The sequence below is a fragment of the Pezoporus wallicus genome, unplaced genomic scaffold (assembly GCF_028554395.1).
Source record: "Pezoporus wallicus isolate ANWC-B61680 ecotype Strahan unplaced genomic scaffold, APGP_CSIRO_Pwel_v1 contig_12477, whole genome shotgun sequence".
In the NCBI taxonomy this organism is placed as follows: domain Eukaryota; kingdom Metazoa; phylum Chordata; class Aves; order Psittaciformes; family Psittacidae; genus Pezoporus; species Pezoporus wallicus.
Genome location: NW_026638222.1, coordinates 1 through 18,101, shown reverse-complemented (window position 1 = coordinate 18,101; position 18,101 = coordinate 1). Strand labels below are relative to the sequence as shown.

At 63.4% G+C, this 18,101-nt stretch overlaps 3 protein-coding genes across 3 annotated transcripts; 1 reads left to right on the top strand and 2 right to left on the bottom strand.

The window, feature by feature from the left end:
* Window positions 1–988: 988 nt before the first annotated feature.
* On the bottom strand, window positions 989–4,805 carry ISG20L2 (interferon stimulated exonuclease gene 20 like 2). Its single transcript, XM_057409967.1, has 3 exons — window positions 4,365–4,805; window positions 1,800–2,000; window positions 989–1,603 (listed from the first exon to the last, which is right to left on the bottom strand). Exons 1-3 carry the CDS (start codon window positions 4,803–4,805, stop codon window positions 1,490–1,492), a joined length of 756 nt encoding a protein of 251 aa, XP_057265950.1. The 3' UTR covers window positions 989–1,489.
* A 547-nt stretch (window positions 4,806–5,352) lies between these two features.
* Window positions 5,353–8,274, top strand: METTL25B (methyltransferase like 25B). Its single transcript, XM_057409982.1, has 6 exons — window positions 5,353–5,481; window positions 6,234–6,527; window positions 6,606–6,668; window positions 6,738–7,432; window positions 7,819–8,006; window positions 8,086–8,274. The coding sequence occupies exons 1-6, from the start codon at window positions 5,377–5,379 to the stop codon at window positions 8,256–8,258; spliced, it is 1,518 nt and encodes a 505-aa protein (XP_057265965.1). The 5' UTR covers window positions 5,353–5,376; the 3' UTR covers window positions 8,259–8,274.
* Window positions 8,272–15,151, bottom strand: MRPL24 (mitochondrial ribosomal protein L24). The gene is made up of 9 exons (XM_057409983.1): window positions 15,092–15,151; window positions 11,734–11,810; window positions 11,501–11,639; window positions 10,716–10,761; window positions 9,108–9,285; window positions 8,928–9,023; window positions 8,756–8,841; window positions 8,542–8,672; window positions 8,272–8,459 (listed from the first exon to the last, which is right to left on the bottom strand). Exons 3-9 carry the CDS (start codon window positions 11,598–11,600, stop codon window positions 8,323–8,325), a joined length of 774 nt encoding a protein of 257 aa, XP_057265966.1. The 5' UTR covers window positions 11,601–11,639; window positions 11,734–11,810; window positions 15,092–15,151; the 3' UTR covers window positions 8,272–8,322.
* Between the last annotated feature and the right edge of the window lie 2,950 nt (window positions 15,152–18,101).

The following is an 18,101-nucleotide window of genomic DNA, read 5'->3' as shown; positions in this document are numbered from 1 at the left end:
ATTTGGAGAAGGGGGTGGAAGGGATGGGGTGGAACCCCCCCCGCCCCACATCTGGAAGGGATTCTGCTGGGAAGGGCGGATAAAGGCTTCGCCCCCCTCAAATTCCTTGGAAACCGCAGAAATCCCGAGGCAGAGCCCAATGGGGGTCACCCCCCAACTGCCCCTCATAGGGGGGACCAGGGCCGGCGTCAATCGAGCTCCTCCGTGGGACAGGACCACCCCAACCTCACTGCGTTGAACTGAGGGGCTCCGATGTGTGTGCGGGGGGTGGTGAATCCCCCCGTGCTCCCCCCCCCAAGCCCTCCAAATCCATCCCAGCTGCGGGGCTCCCTCGGGAACCGATCCCAACCGGACACCGGCAATGTGCCCCCGCCGTGGGGCTGGGGGGGACCCACACATGGACACCTCCCCCCCTCCCCATGTGCCCCCAGGCGCCGGCTCCTCCTTGCCGAGGAGGCAACCGCTCCTTTAAGGCTCGGCCATTCCAAAGCCCGGTCGTAAACTCGGCTCCAATGGCTTCCAAAGGCAGCCCAGACACAAAGGCTCCGGCTCCCCATCCATGCTCTCACCTTCCCGGGGAGCCGGGGGCATTCCCACCCCTTCCCGGTGTGCACGCACATGGAGGCATTGGGAAGGGGGAGCTGCCCCCACAAAGCACCCCTCAGGATCCCATGGGATGCTTGGGATCGCTGCGTCCCCCCCCAGTCCCACACGGATGCAGGAGGGATCCCCAAGCCTTGGGTCCAGCAGCCCATGGTTGAAGTGGGGAAAGGGGGTGACAATGGGGGGGTCCCCATGAGAACAGGGCTGCTGTCAAGGTGGAGGTGGGGGGAACTGCTCCTCCTTCACCCAGCAGCACAGAGCCTGGTGTGGGGCACCCCACTGCCCACCCCCCCCCACGGGTTGGGGGTCCCCCCATGGTCTCCAGCACCAAAGGCTCCTCAATCATTCCTGTTTAATTGGGATCGGGGCTGTAACGAGCTCAGTTCCAACCAGCCCCCACCCCGGGGGCAGCCCCACACCGGAAGGCAGCACCAAGGACGTGCTGGTGGCACTGGTGGCACTGGTGGCACCGGTCCCCCGTGCCCAGGCTCGTCCTGGTCCTTGTGCAATGAGGAAGATGGAACCCAAAGCTCCCGGAGCCCTTGGGCGCTTCCTGCCCCTGGCAGAGGTAGTTGTGCAAGATGGGAAGGAGCCTGCCCTGGGCCCGATTCCCACACGGAATGGGGCTGTGGAGCAGGGAGAGCCCCCTCGGAGGCACCCAGACGGTGTTACCAGCACCTGCGAGGGGCACAGTCTGGCCCCAGCTCTGCCCCACATCGCTGGGGCGGATGGAGGATGTCACACCATGAGTGGCATGAGAAGGCACGTCAGGGCACAGGGACGCAGGTGCCTGGCTCCATGCTCCCACCCGTTGTCCATAGGGATGGATGGAATGGCACCAGGACCCCTCTTGGGGTGCAGGATGGACCTGGGGGGGGGCGGGGCCTCACTCCTGCTTGGGGGTCAGGAGGAGGTGTTGCTCCCATTCCACCTCCACCACCTTGTAGAGCTCCATGGTGGTCCGGGCGTCCTCCACCGAGGAGTGGCCGCTCTTCCCGACCTGTTGGGACAGAGAGCAGGGGGGGGAGCACAGCTTGAGTCACTGCTCTGACACCAGCACCCCAAAACCCATCACGGAAAGGGGTGGGATGAAGGCAGCTTACAGCCACGGGCAGGGGCATCTTCCACTGGAGCAGGGTGCTCCGAGCCCCATCCAGCCTGGCCCTGAGCACAGCCCCAGCTTCCCTGAGGGATACCTGGATGTCCTTGTGCAGCAGCTCCTTGGCCAGGCGCTTCAGGGACACAGTGGCGTTCTCCGGGAAGCCGCCTTTCCGGTTCAACAACGGCATCTTGGACGTGTCCCGGGTGAGGGCCTGCGGGTGGAAGTACTTGAGCGCCTTGAAGTCGTTGTAGATGGCGTGGCCCACGACGAGCTTCCCGGCGAGGATGCGCAGGATCTGCGGGAGCAGGGTTGGGATCAATGAATGCAGCTTCACGCCATGGATGCGCTACTGCTGCGCTCCGCAGGGATGCGCTCCACGCAAAGCTATGGATGCGCTACTGCTGCCCTCCGCAGGGATGCGCTCCACGCAAAGCTATGGATGCGCTGCTGCTGCCCTCCGCAGGGATGCGCTCCACGCAATCCTATGGATGCGCTACTGCTGCCCTCCACAGGGATGCGCTCCACGCAAAGCTATGGATGCGCTGCTGCTGCCCTCCGCAGGGATGCGCTCCACGCAATCCTATGGATGCACTACTGCTGCGCTCCACAGGGATGCGCTCCACGCAAAGCTATGGATGCGCTACTGCTGCCCTCCGCAGGGATGCGCTCCACGCAAAGCTATGGATGCGCTACTGCGGCCCTCCGCAGGGATGCGCTCCACGCAAAGCTATGGATGCACTACTGCTGCGCTCCACAGGGATGCGCTCCACGCAAAGCTATGGATGCGCTACTGCTGCCCTCCGCAGGGATGCGCTCCACGCAAAGCTATGGATGCGCTACTGCGGCCCTCCGCAGGGATGCGCTCCACGCAAAGCTATGGATGCGCTACTGCTGCCCTCCGCAGGGATGCGCTCCACGCAATCCTATGGATGCGCTACTGCTGCGCTCCACAGGGATGCGCTCCACGCAATGCTATGGATGCGCTACTGCTGCCCTCCGCAGGGATGCGCTCCACCCAATCCGATGGATGTGCTGCTGCTGCCCTCTGCAGGGATGCGCTCCACGCAAAGCTATGGATGCGCTACTGCTGCCCTCCGCAGGGATGCGCTCCACGCAATGTTATGGATGCGCTACTGCTGCCCTCCGCAGGGATGCGCTCCTCACAATACTATGGATGCGCTGCTCCCTCCATCGGGATGCGCTCCGCGCAATGCTATGGATACAGTCCACGCGGTGCTATGGCCGTACTGCTGCCGTCCACAGGGATGTGCTCCACACAATGCTAGGGATGCACTGCTCCTGCCCTCCATAGGGATGTGCTCCATGCAGTGCTATGGATGCACTGCTCCCTCCATAGGGATGTGCTCCATGCAATGCTATGGATGCACTGCTCCCTCCATAGGGATGTGCTCCATGCAATGCTATGGATGCACTGCTCCCTCCATAGAGATGTGCTCCACGCAGTGCTATGCATGTGCTGCATGCAGTGCTATGGATGCACTGCTCCCTCCATAGGGATGTGCTCCGCGCAGTGCTATGGATGTGCTCCATGCAGCGCTATGGATGAGCTCCACACAGTGCTATGCATGTGCTGCATGCAGTGCTATGGATGCACTGCTCCCTCCATAGGGATGTGCTCCGCGCAGTGCTATGGATGTGCTCCATGCAGCGCTATGGATGAGCTCCACGCAGTGCTATGCATGTGCTGCATGCAGTGCTATGGATGCATTGCTCCCTCCATAGGGATGTGCTCCATGCAGTGCTATGGATGAGCTCCATGCAGCGCTATGCATGCTCACCATGCAGTGCTATGGATGAGCTCCACGCAGTGCTATGGATGTGCTCCATGCAGTGCTATGGATGTGCTCCATGCAGTGCTATGGATGTGCGCCATGCAGTGCTATGGATGAGCTCCATGCAGCGCTGTGCATGCTCACCACACAGTGCTATGGATGAGCTCCATGCAGCGCTATGGATGAGCTCCATGCAGTGCTGTGCATGCTCACCACGCAGTGCTATGGATGAGCTCCATGCAGCGCTATGGATGAGCTCCATGCAGTGCTATGGATGTGCTCCATGCAGCGCTATGGATGAGCTCCATGCAACGCTATGCATGCTCACCATGCAGTGCTATGGATGAGCTCCATGCAGCGCTATGCATGCTCACCACGCAGTGCTATGGATGTGCTCCATGCAGCGCTATGCATGCTCACCACGCAGTGCTATGGATGTGCTCCATGCAGCGCTATGCATGCTCACCATGCAGTGCTATGGATGAGCTCCATGCAGTGTTATGGATGTGCTCCATGCAGTGCTATGGATGTGCTCCATGCAGTGCTATGGATGAGCTCCATGCAGTGCTATGGATGAGCTCCATGCAGTGCTATGGATGAGCTCCATGCAGTGCTATGGATGAGCTCCATGCAGCGCTATGGATGAGCTCCATGCAGTGCTATGGATGAGCTCCATGCAGTGCTATGGATGAGCTCCATGCAGTGCTATGGATGAGCTCCATGCAGCGCTATGGATGAGCTCCATGCAGTGCTATGGATGAGCTCCATGCAGCGCTGTGCATGCTCACCACGCAGTGCTATGGCCGCGCTGCTGTCCCCCCCGCCCCGGGGCCAGCCCCTCCCGCCGCCCGCCGCCGTTTCCGCACCTCTTTCCTGGCCGCCACGAACGGGACGGCGCGGGCCATGTGGTGCCGGCGGATCCCGCTCCAGCGGGTGCGGAAGTCCACGACGGGCGCCGCGGGCCGCACGTAGCGGTCGTAGAGCACGGCCCCGCCGTAGCCCACGATGCTGCAGCGGGCCAGGGCGCTGTGCCGCCCGCCGGGCCCCGTGCCCACCATCTCGCAGTCGATGGCCACCACCGCCGCCTCCGCCGCGCCGCCGGGGGGCGCTGCGGGCCCCGGGGAGCCGCTCCCGCCGGGCTCGGAGCTGGGCGAGGCGCGGGCGGGCTCCGGTTCGCGGCTCGGGCCCCGCCGCCGCCGCTCCGCGCGCCGCCGCCGCAGGAAGCGCCGGTGCTTCCGGTTGCCGCGCGGGGCCGCGCGGGGCCGCGCCGGGGGCGCCGCGTGCACGTTGAGGATCAGCTCCGACATCGCGGGACGGGGCCCGGCCCCCCCCCGGTACCGGCGGCACCGGAAGGAGGCGGGGTAACGGCGCGGCGGAAGTGACGTTGTATCGCTGCGCGGCGTTGGCGCGGCTGGAGCGCGGCGGTGAGTGGTGCGCGGCGGCTGAGCGCGGCGGTGACGTCTCGGGTGACGTCACGGCGTTGACCAGACCGGGGGGAGGATGCCCGGTGATGACGTCACGGCTACGGGAAGATGGGGGAATGGCACGGTCTGATTACGTCACAGCGAGGGAGCCGCATTCCCAGTGACGTCACTGCCCGGTTATGTCATGGGCCTGCCTTAGCTCACAGCCGGGGGAGGGGGGATGACGTCAGAGCCACGCGAAACACCCCGGGGTGACATCACAGCCACATGGGTGACATCACAGCTCCAAGGGGACACACACACCCCACCCCCATGGCATCACAGCCACAGGGGAACCCCCAGGATGATGTCATAGCCCCAGGATGACATCACACACCCAGGATGATGTAACACCACGTGATGACGTCACACCCCCGGATGACATCACACACACTCCTCCCGCCAGGGCTCCACCATGGCCGCCTCCCCCCGTGGGACCCTGCAGTGGGAGCAGCAGCGTGCGGCCGACATCGTCCGACTCCTGTCCCTGTACCGGCCCCTGCTCGACGCCTGCGTCATCGTGAGTGACCCCCCGTGCGCATCCCATGTCCCACATGTACCCCCATACCCATCCCATGTACCCCTTGTACCACCATACCCATCCCATGTACCCCCATACACATCCCATGTACCCCGTGTACCACCATACCCATCCCATGTACCCCCATACCCATCCCATGTACCCCGTGTACCACCATACCCATCCCATGTACCCCATGTACCCCCATACACATCCCATGTACCCCCATACCCATCTCATGTACCCCCATATCCCCCCATACCCATCCCATGTACCCCATGTACCCCCTTACACATCCCATGTACCCCCATACCCATCCCATGTACCCCATGTACCCCCATATCCCCCCATGTACCCCATGTACCCCCATATCCCCCATGTACCCCCATACCCATCCCATGTACCCCCATACCCATCCCATGTACCCCATGTACCCCCATATCCCCCCATGTACCCCCATATGCCCCCATGTACCCCCATACACATCCCATGTACCCCCATATCCCCCCATACCCATCCCATATCCCCCCATACCCATCCCATACCCCCCTTACACATCCCATATCCCCCCATACCCATCCCATATCCCCCCCATGCCGCCCATACCCATCCCATATCCCCCATACCCATCCCATATCCCCCCATATCCCCCATACCCATCCCATATCCCCCCATTCCCCCCATATCCCCCCATACCCATCCCATATCCCCCCATATCCCCCCCTCTTTTCCCACTGCCCCCTCTCCCGCAGGATTTCTTCGCCGAGGGGCTGTGGGCGCAGCTCCCCCCTCCCTGGCAAACAGCTCTGGGCTCCGCCGCTCCCCCCCATCTCGCCCGCCTCCTGGGGGGGCCGGAGCCGGGGGGCCCGGGGCCGCTCTGGCCCCTCTCCCTCTTGGCCTTCGCCGCCGCCGCCCGGGCCCTCTCCTTCCCGCGGGGCCCCCCCGGTGCCGCCCCGCGCCCCCCGTGCCAGAGCCGCCGCCTGCACCCGCTGCTCCGCCGCCACGTCAAGCCCAAGAAGCAGCACGAGATCCGGCGCCTGGGCAAGGTGGGGACCCCCCCCCCCCCAAAACCTGCACCGGGACCCCCCAAACCCCCCCCCTCCATCACCCTCCTGTGCCCACAGCTCCTGCAGCGCCTCAGCCAGGCCACCGGCTGCACGCGTGTGGTGGACGTCGGAGCGGGGCAGGTAGGAACGGGGGTGGGGGGGGCCTCCGTTGTGTCCCCATTGTCTGAGTGTGCCCCCCCCCTTCCCCAGGGCCACCTCTCCCGGTTCCTGGCCTTCGGCCTCGGGCTCTCGGTGACGGCGGTGGAAGGCGACGGCCGCTTGGCCGGTGCCGCCGAACGCTTCGACCGGGAGCTGCTGCGGGAGCTGCACAAAGCGGGGGGAGCCGCCCCCCACCCCCGGCGCCGCGGCTCCCCCCGGTCCCGCTCCGCGCTCACCCCCCGGGGTCCCCAGCACATCCCGGGCCGCTTGGACCCGGCGCTGCCCTGGGGGGAGTTCCTGTTACCCCCGGACCCCCCCGCTCCCGCTGCCCGCAACCCCTTGGGGGGCCCGGGGGGGGCCGCGGATGGGGCGCGGGTGCTGGTAACGGGGCTCCATGCCTGCGGGGACCTGAGCCCGGCGCTGCTGCGGCACTTCGCCCGCAGCCCCTCGGTGGCCGCCGTGGCCTCCGTCGGCTGCTGCTACATGAAGCTCTCGACCCCCCCCGGGTACCCGCTCAGCGCCTGGGTCTCGGCCTTACCGGGCCATGAGCTCTCGTACCGGGCGCGGGAGAGCGCCTGCCACGCGCTGGAGCAGTACCGGGACCGCCTGGCGGGGGGGGGTAGCCCCCGCCTCAGGGCTCACTGCTACCGGGCTGTGCTCGAGACCCTCATCCGGGGGGCCCGGCCCGGCCTCCGGCGCCCGGGGGTGCAGACGGTGAAGAAGGCGCATGCCCTCAGCTTCCCGCAGTGAGTACGGGGGGGGAACCCCCTCGGGGTGCTCCCCAGTGAGGTCTTGGGGGGACACACACACTAATAGGGGTCCCCAGTGAGGTCTTAGGGGGACCCACACTAATAGGGGTCCCCAGTGAGTTTGGGGTGGGGGGGACACTAATAAGGATCCCCAGTGAGGTCTTGGGGACACACACACACACTAGTAAGGGTCCCCACTGAGGTTTGGGGGAGGGACACACAAATAAGGGTGCCCAGTGGGGTTTGGGGGGGAAGCCCCACCAGTGTCCCCCAGTGACTTTGGGTTGTGGGGGGCAGCCCCTCAGTGAGTTTGGGGTTGGGGAGACCCCCTTCAGTCCATTCTCCCGCCCTCATTGTGTGTGTTGTGTACCCCCCCCCCCCAGATACGCCCGCCTGGGGCTGCCCCGCGTGGGGCTGGATCCTGCCTCCATCCCGCTGGATTCGGATGCCGTCGGGACCATGCTGGAGCAGCAGCACAAGGTCGTGGCCTTCTTCAGCCTCACCCTGCTGCTGGCGCCGCTGGTGGAGACCCTCATCCTCCTGGACCGGCTGCTCTACCTGCGCGAGCGCGGTGGGTGCCCGGTGCTGGCACTGGGGGGATGGTGACACCGGCACCGGTGCCATCACTGAGCCCCCCCGTGTCCCCACAGGCTTCCACTGCGCCCTCGTGCCCCTCTTCGACCCCCGGTTCTCCCCCCGGAACCTGGTGCTGGTGGCTGCGCGCTGTCCCCTGGGCACGGTGCTCGCAGGGCTGGAGGAGGAGGATGGCAGCGAGGATGAAGCTGAGTCCCCCCCAGAGGAACAGAGCCCCCTGGCACAATAAACCCCCCATGGGGCAGAGTGAGAGGTCTTTATTGCTTGGAGGGGGGGTGTCCAGTGCCCCCCACTTAGTACCAGTAGGATTTCTTAGCCCTGCGCGTCTCCACTATGTCCATTGCATCCATGATCTCCTCCTCGAAGGTCTTCAGGGACGGCACATACGTCTTCTGCATCGCATCCTCCACCGACGTGTCCTTTGGGCCATCTGCGTGCAAAGGGACAGCGTTGACCCCCCCCACCGTGCTCTGTGTGTGTGTCCCCCCTCCCATCTCGTTGTCCCCACGCACCGATCCACTGCTCGGGGACGATGCCGTCGCGGCGCGGCTGCAGCGGCACGGGGATGATGCGGCCGCTGCGCAGGGACACGCGGACGCGCTCGCCCTCCTCCGTGTAACGCCACTGCACCTCCGTGGGCTTCCTGGCACCAAGGAGCAGCTTCAATACGGGGGGGGGGGGGTGTCACAACAGCGTCCCCCCCCCATCACCACCAGTGCCCGTTACCGGTCCTCAGGGTCCACCAGCGTGATCTGGCTGAGCAGCAGCGGCGCCTCGCTCGCGATGTAGGTGCCGCCGATGTAGCGGTAGTGCTGCCATGGGGATGGGGGGGTCACCATCGGCACCCCCAGCCTGTGCCTGTCCGTCCCCCCCCCCAAGCACCCAGCTCCATCCTCACCGTGTTCAGCCCCTCCACCACCACCCAGTTGCGGGCGCGCACGACCTGGGTGACCATCGCCTGCTTCCCCGCGTCCTTCCCGCTCAGCACCTGCACCTGCGGCAGGGGGAGAACCGGGGCTCAACGGGCACGGCCCCGTTAGCGGGGATGGGGGCAGTACGGAGGGGGCCGTGCTCTCACCGTGTCCCCCTGGAACACCTTCCACTCCTCGCTGTCGATGGGCTCCACCAGGACCCTGCGGCGCCGCTGCCCCGGCGGGTTCCGGCGCCGCGCGGCCGCCGTGTCCGGGGGCCACGTCCCGTGCCGGTAACCGGGGGGAAGCCGCGCCGCTGCCAGCACGGCCGAGAGGCGCATGGCTGGGGGGGGGGGTAACGCTGAGACTCCCATGGGGCACACGGAGGCCCCCATGGGTGCTGTGACACGGGGGGGACACCCCGGGTCCCTCATAGATGCTCACCCCCGCAAAGGCACCCCCTGAACGTGGAGACCCCCCCATAGGGCCCCCTATAGAGCCTCCAGTGCCAAGGGGACCCCCATAGGCCCCCGGTGCCCCCCGGTACCGCGACCCCCGCCCTCACCTCCGGTTTCAGCGCCCTCCGGTCCACGAGGGGGGCGTGGCCTGGCGCGGTGCACGCCGGGAGGCGTAGTCCCGCGAGGGGCAGCGGCGTCTCGGTGCACGCTGGGAGTTGTAGTCCTTCATGCACCCACGCGCACTCTGGGCCTGCGCAGTGCTTCGCGGCGTGGTGCACGCTGGGAGTTGTAGTCCTTCACCCGCCCCGCTCCTGCGCGGAGCATTGCCGCCGCGGTGCACGCTGGGAGTTGTAGTCCACCCCCTCCCACCGGTGTCCGGGCCCGGGCCCTCTCTGGAGCCCGCTCTCCCTCTCCGCCGCCCCGCGGGGCTCCACACGCGAGGCCGGGGCTCGCCCGCGGCCCTCCCGGGGGCCGCTGGGAGCTGTAGTCCCGGCCGCGGCTCCATTTTCTCCCCGGCCCGGCGCAAAGGAGCCGCGAGGCCCGGCGGAAGCGCTTTAAAAAGGCAGGAATCGCTTTTATTGTCCCGGAGCCGCTCAGCCCCCGGGGCTCGCTGCGGGGAGCATGCACGGGAGCGGGGCCCACGCCCGCCTCTCGCCTCCTTCCGGCCTCGCGCTCGGCTCCTGGGCTCCTTCTCCTCTGGCCACGACGAGCAGCACCCAAGGGAGCACAATGGGGCCGGGCCCGACCCCGCTACAGGCTGCAATGGGGACACAGACACAGGGCAGCGCTCAGGGTGCACTGGCTCCATCGCTCCCAATGGAACCCCGCTATGGGCTGCAACGGGGACACAGACACAGGGCAGCGCTCAGGGTGCACTGACTCCATCTCTCCCAACGGAGCCCCTGGGTGCGCTCTCACCTCTCCTCGTGGTCTCTGAGCTCCTCCGGACCCATCCCCGTGGCCTCCGGCACGGCCCCGGCGCTGTTCTTGTCCCCATCGCCCGCGTTCACCTTCGCCGCCTCCTCCTCGGGGGGCTCCTCGTTGGCTTTGGGGCCCTCCTGCCCCTCCGCTTCCTTGGGGCGCTTGGGGGAGTTCTGGGCACGGAGAAGCGAGGCTCAGCCCGGCCTGGACCCCTGGACCCCCCCTCCCATTGCCTGCGGTGCCGTTCCCGGTGTCCTCCTCCTACCTGGGCAGCGTCGTCCGCCCGGCGCTTGGCCCCGGCCCTCTCGGCGCGCTCCCTGGCCTGCTCGTCGATCACCAGCTGCCCCTCCTCGTCGCTGCTGCCCTCGGCGCTGCCTTTCTTGGCCCCATCGCCCTCCGGCTCCCGCGCGCCCGCCTCGGAGCAGGTCTGCTTCTGGGTGGGCTGCAGGGAATCGCATAGGGATTGCAGAGGGAATCGTATAGGGATTGCATAGGGAAACGTATAGGGATTGCAGAGGAAAACGTATAGGGAATCACATAGGGATTGCACAGGGAAACGTATAGGGATTGCAGAGGGAATCGTATAGGGATTGCAGAGGGAATCATGTAGGGATTGCAGAGGGAATCGTATAGGGATTGCAGAGGGAAACGTATAGGGATTGCAGAGGGAAACGTATAGGGATTGCAGAGGGAAACGTATAGGGATTGCAGAGGGAAACGTATAGGGATTGCAGAGGGAAACGTATAGGGAATCACATAGGGATTGCATAGGGAAATGTATAGGGAATCATATAGGGATTGTATAGAGAAACGTATAGGGATTGCATAGCGAAACGTATAGGGATTGTATAGGGAAACGTATAGGGATTGTATAGGGAAACATATAGGGATTGCATAGCGAAACGTATAGGGATTGCAGAGGGAATCGTATAGGGATTGCTTAGGGAATTGCATAGGGATCGTATCGGGAATCACACAAGGAATCACATAGGGAATCATGTAGGGAATCGCATAGGGATCACATAGGGAATTGCATAGGGAATCACACAGGGAATTGCATAGAGGTCGCGTAGGGAATCATACAGAATCACATAGGGATTGTGTAGGGAATCACACAGGAAATCACACAGGGAATCCCGTAGGAATGCCGCACATGGAATGGCCCTCCAGGCACCACCGACCTGATAGCCGGAGGCTTTCACTGTGGGGTTGTTCTCGATCTCCCAGAGGCCCTCGCTGAAGCCTTTCCTCTTGTTGGGCTTCCCAAACTTCTCCTTGCATTCCTCATAGGGGAAGAGGTCTTTGGGCCCCAGGAACGCCCTGCTCGGGATGCAGGGAGCAGTCAGGGATGGATCCCGCCTCGCCCTATGCCCATAGGGTAGCGCTGCCTCGCCCCCCCCCCGGCCCCACTCACGTCTCGTGGGTCCCGAAGAAGAACACTTGGTATTTGTTGGAGGAGGATTTGACTGCAGCTTCCGGCATCTCGTCAATCTGGGGGATGCAGGGAATGGGATGAGCATCGGGAACACCCGGGTACCGCATCCAACCGCACACAGCTCGGGAGAGCAGCAGCAGCCACCTTTGGGAATCACCCTTCTCCCACCCCATGGGCGGCCGCTCTAAGCTCTTGTCTGGCTCAGGTGGATCCAGGCAGGAGCCGTCGCTTCCATTGGGATCGGAGAGGGGGGATAAAGAGGAGGTGTTGGGGCTCTCAGTGCTGGACGACCCCCCCCCCGATGCTGCCATGATCCCGGTGCTGTCGGGTGCCACTTCCCTGAGCACGAAAATTCCCGAGGTGCCAAATGGGAATAGAGCGAAAGCAACTCCGGTGGCTTTAAATAGCAGCTAAAAATAACACAAACACCCCCCCCCCCCCGGCTCCAGGAGCCAGCAATCCCCAAAGGAAGCCTGCAAGGAGCCGAGCAGGCCCTTGGGGTGCTGGGTCCCATTCCCCCCCAGTGTCCCCACTCCCCTGCCTCCCAAACCAGCCAATGGGGTACTCAAAGGCCTGACCCGGCTGAGGGTTTCCTTCCCAGAGCTGGGAATACCGCCCGGCTTCATCCCCTGCATCCAGCACTGACAGATGCTGTTGTCCCAAGGGGCTGCAGGCATCAGGAATGAGCGGGAAGCTGCTGCAAGCATTCCCTGCTCCCAGGGAGCTGGACCAGGATGCGCCTCTGTTGCCATCCCCCCTGCCCAAATGCAGGCGGGAGCATCCCTCTTCCCAGCTCCAGGGGGTGATTTGGGATCGTGCCCTACCCGACCCCCCCCCCCCCCCCCCATGGCAGTGCCATCCTGCCCCAAAGCTTCCCCTGTCCCCTCCAAACACATGGAGGCATTCCAGGGGCAGGGATGAGCGAAGCGGGGATGCTCTCACCCTCACAGCGCCTTCTCCCGGGTCATTCCCAGGGTGATGCAGCAAAGGCTCCAGCATCCCAGGTGGGAACACGGCCCCCGACCCCCCCCCATAGTGCTGGTTCCAACCCTCTTCCCTAAGGAATGCCGCTGAGGACACGGTTTGGGTCGAAGGGACCCTCTCCAACTGGGAACAGCCTCATCCGGACATGGAGCACCAGGACCCATCCATGGCCAAAGTCATGCCTGGGGGCCACAGATGGGGCGGGTGAGCGGGGCCGCAGCACCCCACCCTTATCCCTGCGCCCCTGCACCTCCCATGGGGCTCTATCAGCAGGGCCAGGTGGGTGGTGCCCCACTGAGGCCCGCGATAGCACCCATGGGTGCTGGGGGGGGGCACAAACAGCCCTGGCCCGGGCCCTGCTCCTGCTTGGGCCATCCCATCGCAGGGTAAAGCGCACCCGGTGCTGTCCCCGTCCTGTTCCCCCCCGGCACTGGGGGGCACTGGGAGCAAGCGGCTCCAGAGCGCGCCTGGGCACGAGCCCCACTTGGACTCTGCCCCCAACCTCTGCTCCTGCCCTTTGTGACTGGTCCATGGGGCAGGAGCGGGCAAAGGGAGGTCCCAGGATCCCGAAGGCAGGGCTGGGAGCAGCCCCCCCACGCCTCAGGTCCCCCCCATAGGGAATGGGATTCATTGCTATGGGGGGGGGGGGCCGGGGTGAGCCCGAGCCCCAGGACCATGTGGCCCCATCGCACCCATGGGGCTGCTCCCAGCACCCACCAGCCCCGGCCCACAGCTTCCCTGGATTCAGCCCCAAAGGGGATCCAACCTGGCCACAGGGAGCCCCCCCTCCTGCCCCACAGTGCCTGGCAATGGGAATGGGAGCCTGGTGCAGGGCATTCCAGTCCCTGCTGTGATCCCACCTCATCCCGGTGGGTTCTGGCTGTATGGATGAGGGCTGCGATGCGAGGAAGAGGATGGAGGTGCGTGTGCGAGGCAGCTCCTCTGCCTGCCTCAGTTTCCCCTCTCTTTAGCGCTGCCCCATTGAACTGAAGGGGGGGGCAGGGGGTAGCACGGAGCCGCCGCCATAACCCCGAGCTCCCCGTGGTGCTTCCAGCTTTCCCTTTGCCATTCCTGCTCCTTCCCTCGCCATTCCAGCCACACCTGGTCGGGAGCAACCATCCCAGCGCGTTTCATCACAGCACCCCATTAGTCACGGGGTTAGTCACCGGAGGGAGCGGTGACGGGGGGGGGGGGGTCAACACCCCACATCCCCCCTTTATCCCCCTCTATCCCTCATGGAAAACCTGTTCCATGATGGTGGATCCCTGCGGCTCCTCCTCGCAAAGCCGCTGCCAAAGCCGAGCGCTTCCCAACCCCCTCCGCGGCCTCCCCGCCAGAGCCCTACAAACCAAACAAAAGTTATTCAAAGCCGGGGGGGGGGGGAAGGAGGAGGGAATGGTCGGGAATGGTCAGGAATGGTTGGGAATGTCGCGAATGGTGGCGAGGGGATTCCTCCCCTGCGCTCCTTTGATTCGGGAAGGAGGGGGTTTCGCGGCCCGGTTTGCAACAAGGCCGGGAAGAGGGGGCGGGGGGGGGGGGGGGAACATTCCATGGATTCAACTGCATCGGGAAGTGCTCCCTAGAACCCCAACCGCATCCCCAGGCCGGAGCTTCCCACCGGGATCAAGCTGGATGCATCCCGCTGTGCGCGGCCCATGCGCTGCCCCCCCCCCCCCCCCCGCGCCGGGGGCTTTGGGGTCCCCAGCGATGCGCAGGGATCATCCCCCCCCCCCCATTCATAATGGGATTGGGAATGCCGCCTGGCAGCCGGGAATGGGGCTGGGGGCCTGGCACATGGGGGGGGAGGGGGGGCACCTGCGTCGACACCCCCACGTGTGGGTGCTCCCCCCCCAAACTCCGTCCCAACTCCTCCATAACATCCATTATCCAGAGCCCAACTCCCGGCCCCCCATGGCCAGCGCCGATTGGAAGGCCACGGGGGTCACAATAGGATGATATTGGAGGGGGGAGGGGATTTTCCCATAGGAACCCAACCTGGGGGGGGCTCCCCCATTCCCACCCGTCCCCTCCACACCCCCCAAGAGAGAAGGCGAGGAAACGGCACTAAAGGGGCCCGGGACGCGGGTCCCGGTGCCCCCAAACCCCATTAAAACACCCACAAAGCGCTTCCCCCCCCCCCCAACTTTTCCACCCCGCGGCCTTACATAAGGCACCGGTAAAGTTGGATCCAAGCGGGAGTCCCGCGTGTGTCCGTCCCCGCCGTCCCCCCCCCCCCATTCCCGGTTCACCGGCCGCGTTATGCAACGGGGAGCACCGGGAAAAGGGGGTAGGGGGGAAGGATGAAACCGGGTCCCGTTGGTGTCGTGTCCCCCCCCTTTTCCTCGTTGCTTACCCGGGCGGGCCAGTGCGGGTACCCCTTCATCTTGGCAAAGACCAGGTCCCCGCATTTGTATTCCTTCTGCCGGTTGGACCGGGACATCTTCGCTGCCGCCGCTCCCGGTGCGGCCGAGAGAAGGGGGGAAAGGGGGGGAAAGGGGAGAAGGGGGAAAAAAAGGGGGGGGGTCAAAGCCGAACTTTAGGACGCGAACCCCTAAAGCGGGAGGGATCCGCACGGCGGGGGAGGGGGGGGGGGAAGGAGAAAGAAGGAGGAGGAGGAGGAGGAAGGGACCCGGCGCTTCCTCCTGCCCCCCGGTGCGGCGGGGCCCGGTCCCGAGCCCTGTGGGGGGGCAGCCCCGGGGTTAGAGGCGGCGCGGAGCGGGTCCGCGCCCCATGCGCTTGTTTGGGTTTGAATTCCCTGCGCCCTCCCTCCGCCTTCCACCCCCCCCCCCCCCCCCCCCCCCCCCCCCCCCCTTCCCCGGCCTCCGCCGCCGCCGCCGCCTCCCGGTGGATGCGCTCGGTGGCTCCGCAGCGCTGCCTGGCCCCGGCCCACGCGGGAGGGGAAAATGGAGCCGATCCCAATGGATGGATGGGGGGGGACGGGAGGGGTGGGAGAAAGGGGTGGAAGCAGAGGAAATGCGTGAGGAACCAGTGGGAAACTGGGGAGAACCAGTGTGGATCCATGAGAAACCAGTGTGAATCCATGTGGAACCAGCGTGAATCCATGTGGAACCAGTGTGAATCCATGTGGAACCAGTGTGAATCCATGAGAAACCAGTGTGAATCCATGAGAAACCAGTGTGAATCCATGTGGAACACGTGTGAATCCATGTGGAACACGTGTGAATCCATGTGAAACCAGCGTGAATCCATGTGGAACCAGTGTGAATCCATGTGGAACCAGTGTGGATCCATGAGAAACCAGTGTGAATCCATGTGGAACCAGTGTGGATCCATGAGAAACCAGTGTGAATCCATGTGGAACCAGTGTGAATCCATGAGAAACCAGCGTGAATCCATGTGGAACACGTGTGAATCCATGAGAAACCAGCGTGAATCCATGTGGAACCAGTGTGAATCCATGAGAAACCAGTGTGAATCCATGTGGAACCAATGTGAATCCATGTGGAACCAGTGTGAATCCGTGAGAAACCAGTGTGAATCCATGTGGAACCAGTGTGAATCCATGAGAAACCAGTGTGAATCCATGTGGAACCAGTGTGAATCCGTGTGGAACCAGTGTGAATCCGTGAGAAACCAGTGTGAATCCATGTGGAACCAGTGTGAATCCGTGTGAAACATGTGTGAATCCATGAGAAACCAGTGTGAATCCATGTGGAACCAGTGTGAATCCGTGTGGAACCAGTGTGAATCCGTGTGGAACCAGTGTGGATCCATGAGAAACCAGTGTGAATCCGTGTGGAACCAGTGTGGATCCATGAGAAACCAGTGTGAATCCGTGTGGAACCAGTGTGAATCCATGAGAAACCAGTGTGAATCCATGTGGAACCAGTGTGAATCCATGAGAAACCAGTGTGAATCCATGTGGAACCAGTGTGAATCCATGTGGAACCAGTGTGGATCCATGAGAAACCAGTGTGAATCCATGAGAAACCAGTGTGAATCCGTGTGGAACCAGTGTGAATCCGTGTGGAACCAGTGTGGATCCATGAGTAACCAGTGTGAATCCATGTGGAACCAGTGTGAATCCGTGTGGAACCAGTGTGGATCCATGAGAAACCAGTGTGAATCCATGTGGAACCAGTGTGGATCCATGAGAAACCAGTGTGAATCCATGTGGAACCAGTGTGAATCCGTGTGGAACCAGCGTGAATCCGTGTGGAACCAGTGTGAATCCGTGTGGAAGCGGCGTGAATCCATGTGGAACCAGTGTGAATCCATGAGAAACCAGTGTGAATCCATGTGGAACCAGTGTGGATCCATGAGAAACCAGTGTGAATCCATGTGGAACCAGTGTGAATCCGTGTGGAACCAGCGTGAATCCGTGTGGAACCAGTGTGAATCCGTGTGGAAGCGGCGTGAATCCATGTGGAACCAGTGTGAATCCGTGTGGAACCAGTGTGGATCCATGAGAAACCAGTGTGAATCCATGTGGAACCAGTGTGAATCCGTGTGGAACCAGCGTGAATCCGTGTGGAACCAGTGTGAATCCGTGTGGAAGCGGCGTGAATCCATGTGGAACCAGTGTGAATCCATGTGGAACCAGTGTGAATCCGTGTGGAAGCGGCGTGAATCCGTGTGGAACCAGTGTGAATCCGTGTGGAACCAGCGTGAATCCATGTGGAACCAGTGTGAATCCGTGTGGAAGCAGTGGAATCCATGAGAAACCAGTGTGAATCGAGAAACCAGTGAATCCGTGTGGAACCAGTGTGAATCCGTGTGGAAGCGGCGTGAATCCGTGTGGAAGCGGCGTGAATCCGTGTGGAAGCGGCGTGAATCCATGTGGAAGCAGCGTTACACTGTACAAAACCAGTGCAACATTGTGTAAAGTTGGGTGAAGGCAGGGTAACCTTGTGTTAATGTGTTACACTGTGAAACCGGTGGGAAACCGGTGGGAAACCAGTGTGAAACCAGTGTAAAACCACTATGAAACCAGTGTGAAACCAGTATAAAACCAGTCTGAAACCAGTATAAAACTAGTATGAAACCAGTGTGAAACCCGTATAAAACCAGTGTGAAACCAGTGTGAAAACAGTATAAAACCAGTGTGTAACCAGTATAAAACTGGTATGAAACCAGTGTGAAACCAGTATAAAACCCTCTGTAACCCCCCAGACCCCCGTGTCAACCCCTCATCACCCCAATCGGGGCCCGGCCGCTGCCATTCCCCATGGAGCAGGGGCACCGGGGGCAGCTCGTGCGGGGCCATCTCCAGCGTCCCCTGAACCTGCTCCCACCGCTCCCCGATCCCAACGCGCAGGATCCTGGAACGGGCTGGGGTGAAGCCCCCGTCCCCGACCGTGACACAGCTCCGCCGCCCGCTTGGCGATGGACTGAGCGGCCTG

Coding starts and splice junctions, on each gene's coding strand:
- METTL25B (XM_057409982.1), top strand. CDS start 5,377: ATGGCCGCCTCCCCCCGTGGGACCCTGCAGTGGGAGCAGCAGCGTGCG. Junction 6,669..6,737: donor TGGACGTCGGAGCGGGGCAG/GTAGGAACGGGG, acceptor CCCCTTCCCCAG/GGCCACCTCTCCCGGTTCCT. Junction 8,007..8,085: donor GCTCTACCTGCGCGAGCGCG/GTGGGTGCCCGG, acceptor GTGTCCCCACAG/GCTTCCACTGCGCCCTCGTG.
- MRPL24 (XM_057409983.1), bottom strand. CDS start 11,600: ATGCAAGGAGAAGTTTGGGAAGCCCAACAAGAGGAAAGGCTTCAGCGA. Junction 9,286..10,715: donor GGCGGGCGCGCGGGAGCCGG/AGGGCGATGGGG, acceptor ACCCCCCCCCCC/AGCCATGCGCCTCTCGGCCG. Junction 8,460..8,541: donor CGTCCCCGAGCAGTGGATCG/GTGCGTGGGGAC, acceptor CTTTGCACGCAG/ATGGCCCAAAGGACACGTCG.
- ISG20L2 (XM_057409967.1), bottom strand. CDS start 4,805: ATGTCGGAGCTGATCCTCAACGTGCACGCGGCGCCCCCGGCGCGGCCC. Junction 2,001..4,364: donor TCGTGGCGGCCAGGAAAGAG/GTGCGGAAACGG, acceptor CTGCTCCCGCAG/ATCCTGCGCATCCTCGCCGG. Junction 1,604..1,799: donor TGCTGCACAAGGACATCCAG/GTATCCCTCAGG, acceptor CTGTCCCAACAG/GTCGGGAAGAGCGGCCACTC.